This window comes from Mizuhopecten yessoensis, unplaced genomic scaffold (assembly GCF_002113885.1).
Source record: "Mizuhopecten yessoensis strain PY_sf001 unplaced genomic scaffold, ASM211388v2 scaffold3007, whole genome shotgun sequence".
NCBI lineage: Eukaryota > Metazoa > Mollusca > Bivalvia > Pectinida > Pectinidae > Mizuhopecten > Mizuhopecten yessoensis.
Genome location: NW_018404829.1, coordinates 169,960 through 178,205, shown reverse-complemented (window position 1 = coordinate 178,205; position 8,246 = coordinate 169,960). Strand labels below are relative to the sequence as shown.

At 36.9% G+C, this 8,246-nt stretch overlaps 1 protein-coding gene across 1 annotated transcript; it reads left to right on the top strand.

Moving 5' to 3' along the window:
* The first annotated feature begins 138 nt into the window (after nt 1-138).
* On the top strand, nt 139-7,537 carry LOC110446805 (retinol dehydrogenase 2-like). Its single transcript, XM_021492117.1, has 5 exons — nt 139-180; nt 3,189-3,540; nt 3,929-4,187; nt 6,287-6,450; nt 7,234-7,537. The coding sequence occupies exons 2-5, from the start codon at nt 3,216-3,218 to the stop codon at nt 7,464-7,466; spliced, it is 981 nt and encodes a 326-aa protein (XP_021347792.1). The 5' UTR covers nt 139-180; nt 3,189-3,215; the 3' UTR covers nt 7,467-7,537.
* The last annotated feature ends 709 nt before the right edge of the window (nt 7,538-8,246 follow it).

The following is an 8,246-nucleotide window of genomic DNA, read 5'->3' as shown; positions in this document are numbered from 1 at the left end:
TTATCTGAACACTACTGGGTCACCAGGAGTTCTGACGGCTGATATCGGCCATCGTAGATACCCGTGCTTATCTGAACACTACTGGGTCACCAGGAGTTCTGACGGCTGATATCGGCCATCGTAGATACCCATGTTTATCTGAACACTACTGTGTCACCAGGAGTACAGGCACGAAGGCAGGTATAGTATGACGGCTCTGTGATTTTCTATTTTAAGATAGATGCAAATATGCACAGGTATATTTTACAGCATTAACGTGTGTGAGTTATATACAAGATTCAGGCCTGGGTGAATTTTTGGAGTATTTCCCTGTAGATTAGTGTCTGTACTTTCAGTCAATATTCACAAGCGTCGATCATATAAAGTATCTGTACTGACACACATAAAGCTTGCGTTCATTGACCCCCTCTACGATAGCCGATAGTGGCCGACAAAACGCTCAAACTACTTCCACTAAAACGTTCACGTGTTAAATGTACACCTCTGAGAAGTCAAACATTTTCTGTATTAAACTTTTTTCTTTTGTGCATTTTTGTATGTTCGGGTGTTCGTTTTTTCGCTACAATATCTGGCATAATAGTTGTTAGATATATATGAATGTTTGAAGAATTGATAAAATAGTCTTTTCTTTTGAGTTATCAAAGTCAAATTTCTTAATCTAAATTTCCTATCTCAGAAAAGCGATGAACGTTACCTCTTATCTTTTCATGAAAAAATACTAATTTTGAACAATTTTAACAGATTGAATGTTTGATATAAGAGTTCTGCTATTAAACATTTTTTTGTAATATTAATAAATCAAACTCAAAGTGCTACAGTTATACTTCACATGTTCAAAAATACCTATCATGTATAATTTCCACTTTCTTACATATAATTTTTATCAACATTTTTAAAAAGNTACAGTTATACTTCAAATGTTCAAAAATACCTTTCATGTATAATTTTCACTTTCTTGCATATAATTTCNAAAAGGTGAATTTTTGGCTTCGTGAAGCGCAAGAAATACACATTTTCAAATGGCCGCAAAATTTGTATTTTTTTCAGCTGCGTGTTTGCTATTTAAATTAATCATAACTTTTCAAATATTACAAAAGATAAAAACGAGAATTGAACGTTATTGAAACCTCAGAAGAGTACATACTTAATACCCATAACTCCGTACTCAAACTCATAGTCCACAGCTACCCATATGTATCTGGAGTGCTACTTTGCTTATTGTAAGGTCTAGCTTATTTCATTTTTCATGCCTTAGTGCCTTAGCGACTGTTTGTATACGAAGGTGATTCAAGAAATGCCGTCACCACACAGCTCCGTACGAACGGGCAATTACATAGTTTAGCACCCTGACAGACTTTAAAGAACAAAATAGCAACATCATCTTACAAGAATTGGAGAAGTCGTTCATTTTTGAATGGTATGCCCCTGCTACTAGTGAATACTTTTCAATGCTAAAATGTTGGCTGAAAAAACCCGCTTCTATATCAAGGTAGGGCGTGCTTTACAGATACCGCCAAAACATATACACGCATGGTTGTGCAGTATAAAAGGCACCTCTGCCGTCACATTGAGAACTGTTTTCAGGTGGGTGAACAAAACAAAGAACGTAAAAGTTGACATCAAAAGGACACAAGGACAGGCAGGCCAGTAGTTGCAGTATCAAAGACAAGCATTGCTGCTGTGAAAGCAATAATTTAGGATGATGGTCAATATACTGTTCTGAGCTCATCTGGTTGGCAGTACACATCACATTCTGACTAAGTACTTGAAATTAAAGCAGCATTGTGTCCGAATGATTCTCCATTTTATGACATCTGAACAAAAGGCCAAACGTTTGATATGTGATAAAAATATGTATTTTAAAAAAGTACGGTTATTGTACCTAAATCAAGCAATCTGAGTATCTTACAGGGGATGAGACTTCGGTCTATTACGTACTGTGAACTCCAGAGGCGCATAAATAACAAACGATTGTAAACTATTGAGGCCTGTCAAAAATTATACATGAAAAAGCGTCCAAGTAAACCGTTGATTGACATCCAGCTAACCCATGACAATGTTTCATCACACAAAAGCAACGGGGAAAGGTATCGCTCTAAGAGTGTTTTGGGTAGTGCAGTCTTCAAGTGTCTCCCTAGTATACCAAGGGGAGACTACCGTGCAGCGTTTACGTCATGGAGAGTGCGAATACGAAAATGCATTACTGATAAGGGGATACTGCGAAGGTTTGTTACAGAAAGGTCAAACTAATGTCTATGCATTAATATGTGAATCCTGACACTAGTGACATACTTTATTGAATGACCCTCGTATGACGTCACTTGGCGTGAAAACGGGGACTCGTAGTTCACTCTCAATCGGTGTCATACCCAATCAACTGACAGCAAATTTTGAAACACTTCGGGTCTATCCATGTTCTAATGAGATGGAAGCGACAGTGAATGTTCCATCACACTACTACCCTGAATACTACGTTTGTTGGCAGTATTTTGGAACGTTGTTATATGCATGTTCTGTTTCATACTTATATTTTGGAAGATGTTCAATAGTTTATGGTGTTTGGCGCAATCTAAACAGATTTGATTTATTACTTACTAGAAATTACGGTGACGAGTGCTTTGCTGAGGAATATTTTGGTTATTATGAACTCTTGAACCAAGTCGCTGTTTCTTAGCTTTTTAGTAAAAAGAAACTGTTCGTTCCCACACGTATGAACAACACTAACATGGAGGCGGCTAAGGTTAGCTGATGAATTTATTTGACGTGTGTAGTAACGAATATTTATGTAACAATTTTTTAACATTGTTTATCATTGTGTTTTTTATGTTAGGTTAAATTTTTCATACTTTTCGGGTTGTGATAGGGGTTTCCCAACCCGAGGGAAAGATTCTGAAAATGCGAAAACACAAGGTTTGACCGACTGATGAATCTTTCCCTGAGGGTCAAGATTCCCTAAGTCACCCCAAACGAGTACTTTGTTATTTTCCTCTTACCCTGTCGGCCTTTCCATATATATAATGGAATAGATGCAGTGTTATTGTAATTGAGACCAAATTATCTGTTTATTTGTATTGAGACATGATTGTCTGTTTTTGTTGAATTCATTTCCTGAATTGAATGTCCGACCTTGTATTATCTTTCGCTAGTCAGGATTCCTACTAATATCAATTTTTCTTTTCTTTGAACAGCTTGCTTATTGTTCCCGACGTGTAAGGATGTTGAGCCTCCTCTCCCTGTGTGTGTTACTGTCTGCCTTGTTCCTCGTCGGTAGATGGTTCATACGGAGTCTTAAACTCGGCGAGTTATCAGGTCGGTATGTGTTTATAACCGGATGTGACACTGGATTCGGTAATCTGCTCGCCAAGAGACTTGACTCTCTAGGTATGAATGTATTCGCTGGCTGTCTGACATCCAAGGGACAACATAACCTAGACAAGGCGACATCTGAACGTCTTGTAACCTTAGTGCTTGACGTAACAAATGAGAACAGCATAATGAAAGCATATGACGAAGTCAGAAAAAGACTTCCGAAAGGAAAAGGTAAGTGTGTTCATTCTGCAGATATATTATGTCAATGATATTGAAGCAGTACAAACCTAAAATGTGCGATTGAACTGCTGTTGATTGTTCCCTGCAATATACCAGTTTGCTGTGAGCAGCTGTTTACTACTAGTAAATTGTCATTGCAACTTAACTGTTCACTTAATAATAAACTGTTCATTTGAATAACTATTGACAACAGATTCCAATGATTACTCGACCTGCAACGCTTTGACTGCAATTCAGAACGATGTGTAGGGTTGAAATAGACCGCGGATATTATGTAGAATATGAGGCTGATGTATATCGTTTGAGGTCAATATACTCATCAATTTATCAATGGTTAATGCTACAATAGTATTTTCACTAATGCTGATATCATCGACAGGACTTTGGGGTGTCGTCAACAATGCCGGTATTGCCGGTAACGCATCACATGTGGAATGGCAGACCGTTGACAACTACCGGAAATGCAATGACGTCAATCTGTTCGGGATGATCAACGTCACCACTGTGTTTCTGCCATTGGTGAGAAAGGCCAAAGGTCGCATTGTTAACATCACGAGCGTCGCAGGAAGGCTTGCAGCACTTGCAGCGCCATATGTGGTGTCTAAGTACGGCGCAGAGGGCTTCTCTGATTGCCTAAGGTAATTATAATACTTACATGTTCGTTTGCTTATTTTGCAAAAGTTATGTTCGAAATGCTTATCAGTAATACGGCTGCTAGGTAAACCCATCAAAGATAAAGTCAATGGACAAAGCCAACCAATCATAGTCCAAAGTTGATATGTACTGAACCAGGTGGTCATTTCGTCCTGTTAGGATTCACCAGTGACTATCACATTCAAAAGAATAATGAAAAATGTCTCAAATGTTTTAAAACCACAAAAGAGTAAAATGCTCCATTCTTTGTTTTGCCTTATCTTCTCGTCCTGAACTATTGAGAGTCGGACATTAGAACACTACTGATAATAGTTTTGGTATTTGTTGTGTACAGTATAGAGAATATTCAACTTGTGATTGATCTATATAGATGGATTGTGCAAGATTCATGCGAGATGGCAAGGACATTTATTGTGAATGGTGTAATACGTTTGTACCTGTATAGCTATATCGGGATGTAACTTATATGAGTTATAGAGTCCCAGGATACTAACCCGCTGGACTGGTCACGCGACCTGAAAAGCAAGAAATACGTCGATAGAACAGCCCTTAAATTTTACGCCGAATATGGTTCGTGATCATCGAGTCTACTTTTGTTGTTAAGACACGTGGCCCATCTAACGATTATCGATTATCACATGACGAAGATACGGATGTTTTTGTTGATTGTCACATGTGAGTACATATATATGTATACGGTTATAAGATTATCATCTGACTCGTGTTTAGATTTGTTTACGAATATCATATAACAGAAAAACAGATACATTTGCGGTGGCCTCTCGATTTTATTATCCACATGCGAGAGATGAGAAAATAGTTCGAACGACAAACACTGAAAATATACTGTGTGATAAACTGTTTATCATCTTCATACGACTACCTTATGTATTTCCCCATTCAAAAAAAGTCAACTAAACACCATGTTTTCCAAATGACTTCTAAGCTCGATCTTTGGTCATCGATCGCAAATCCTCGATCTGTGACTAAGGTACACAAATAGAAAATTTGTGCGGATGAATACAACGAACCGTAAAACTATGTAGAAAAACAGATTTACAGCAATCCTACCGTCATTGGCTTTTTCATATGCACATTTACGCTTGAAATGGTGCTATTTTCCTCACAATATTTTCCCGTATTTTCATATTGATTTGTTTATGCGTATTTTATACGCGGATCACTTTTTTGTGGATATCACTTCCGGTAAAGGACGTCACCTGGCGCGAGCAGACGTTCCTTTTAAAGTAAATACGTTCCCAAATACTTGGAAATGGGAAAATCTGTTCTCAAGATTTTTTAAGTCGTTCTCACCTCCATTTTGAGTATTCTCATACGGACAACCCGTGATAATAAATTGATCATGCTACCGGTAGGTGGTATAAAGTAGATACATATGATAACAGCGATTATTACAAGACCCGCAAGACCGGTATAGAGATGTATTAACGATTAGCACGTGACTCGTTTAAATATGTTTACGATAATCACGTGAGCTATGCTCAGATTTGTTAACGATTATTATATGACCAGTTTACAGAAGTGTTGATTATTTTTTGCTGTTTGTTTTTGTTTTGGTTTGGATTGGGTTTTTTACGCAAAACAATAATATTTCATTAAAGTCCACGATCGTAAAAATAAAAAAATTCAATCCATGACATGATTATATAATTGTTATTCAACAATTAAAATGATCTGAATATTCTGTTTTATACGTTTCTCTTTATGAAAAACAACAACAACACGGATGAATGTGAACATAATTATGGTTCATTTTCCGCTGCAGTAGATTAGTATAAAGAATGCTGTATTGCGACGACACAATAAGGAAACGTTACTGTCATGTAACACTTGACAATGCAATACGGGGGTCATCTTTCACTTTTATTCCAATGGTTTTGTTTATTGTTCCTATAACAAGAATGTTGACTGTCGCAAAAGAAAAATAAATATTCTGACCCCTTCCTCGGTAGAAATGTAATGAAGCATATATTTTCGTCCTTACGTCCTTGAATGACTTGTTTATATGACAATTAAGGTAATAAAATGGAATCTCTTCTTGTCTCTCCCTGTCTCGGTTTAGGTACCAGCTGTACAACTGTGGGGTTTCCGTCCACATCATCGAACCAGGCTTCTTCAATACCAATATAGTCAACTTGGACAGCTTCGAAAGGAATATGAAGATGTCATTCGACGAAATGGACACAGAGCGAAAGGAATTTTATGGAGAAAACTATATTTCTGAAGGTACGTGTTCAACACTAAGTATTTTAATCATTACTTCAGTCAGTCCATTACAGTCAAACTAAATCCACAAAACACTAGCATATAAATACACCATTGTTTGCAGGCAGACTTATTTATTCCTACACAACTGTTTATAAGTTGATAAAATGTTGTACGAAGTACGGTCTATGTATAGTACTCCGGAATATAAATGGTAGTTCATATTTTAAACCTTTAGATCAACATAGACTAGTGTATATTATACATTGTGGTTATGACTGGATATGTCACATACAGACAACAAGAGAAGACAATGGTTGTACTGGTGCTCTGCTGCATTGCCTCGAACTATAAAATAATATGGGGACGGAGTAAGATCGTTTGTAATCGTTGCCTTCCATGAATATTTGCTTGTGGTAGATTTATCATTCGCATCACTATCTATTTGTAAGTAGATTCATACTGCATCGTGCACATACTTATTTAAAGGTAACCATAAAGTGGTGACCTGGCACGCTTTGTCACTACTGACAGACTTAAACATTATACATATTTACATTTGCATAGAGCAGTTAAGGTTTACAAACCTACATAACGTCCATTTCGTCAGATCCTAAAGAACTTGGAACCAAACGGCAGTAGTGTTACATGTACCATCTAACTGTATGATAGTCTCACTACTTGGTTTTGCAGTGAAATAGGAGAGTATTTGTATATATTATGTGATATTGTGAGCTTGCATTATTTATAAATATGTATCGTGTATCAACATCTGTATCTTAACACTTAATTCTCTACTTCCAGTTATGAACACGTCAAGTAAAAATATACAACAAGTTTTGAGCCCTGATCTATACAAGGTCGTGGACGCACTCACGCATGCCCTGATTGCTGTTTATCCCCGAGCAAGATACGTAGTTGGATTAGACGCTAACATCGTATTCCGGTTCATATGGAACCTGCCGGAGTGGATAGGTGACCGGGTGGTCGCGGCCATCTTCAAACTCCCCATACCGAAGGGATATCAGAAACAGTAACAGCACTGCCAATATTCCACAAAAACAAAACAAAAAAACCACACACACACAAATATTAAAGAGAAGTTTTAAAAAATGTGCCATCTTTCTTGGAATAGCTATATATAGATTTGTTCTGCTTTTATAATATTTATATATATATATATATATATATATATATAATAAGATAGCTTACGACTCTGGCTACTTATAAAGGTCATTGTATGCCGGCCTTATTTTGAATGTTCCTCACGTCACCGTTCCATGGCAGAGTGACCTTGATCTTAAAGAAAACGCACAAAAATACCTTTAAATCTTCATTTATTTTGTTGGTTTGAGCTGATATCTATTAAAAATCGGCTTATCCTAATTTAATTTGAGATTTGCGTCGGAACTGTTCCGTGTCGGCGGTAAAACTCAATTTGCAACAGCATATCCGCGATTCTTCATATACATAAGGCGTATTCCCTCAGTGAACCATTAATTGGCGTAAGCGTTGCAGATAGGATGATCTGTCATATCATCTGTGATGGTGGCAGTTTCATTTTTTTCTAAAAAATAAGGTCTTACAGTGTTGGTTGTCTGCAAACTTTATCAAATCTTATGTAAATTCACAGGAAATACCATACGGACTGAGATAAAAAAAAAATCCTGAGAAATTCAGTTGCTCTTCCAAAACACTGGGAAATATGATTTATATTTATTACTGATATTTAGTGTGGTTTTTTTCTGATTTGTTTTGGATATACAACCAAGGCAAAACAATCCCACACATCGAGATAACTAACTCGGAACAAAAGC

Coding starts and splice junctions, on each gene's coding strand:
- LOC110446805 (XM_021492117.1), top strand. CDS start 3,216: ATGTTGAGCCTCCTCTCCCTGTGTGTGTTACTGTCTGCCTTGTTCCTC. Junction 3,541..3,928: donor AAGACTTCCGAAAGGAAAAG/GTAAGTGTGTTC, acceptor TATCATCGACAG/GACTTTGGGGTGTCGTCAAC. Junction 4,188..6,286: donor GGCTTCTCTGATTGCCTAAG/GTAATTATAATA, acceptor GTCTCGGTTTAG/GTACCAGCTGTACAACTGTG.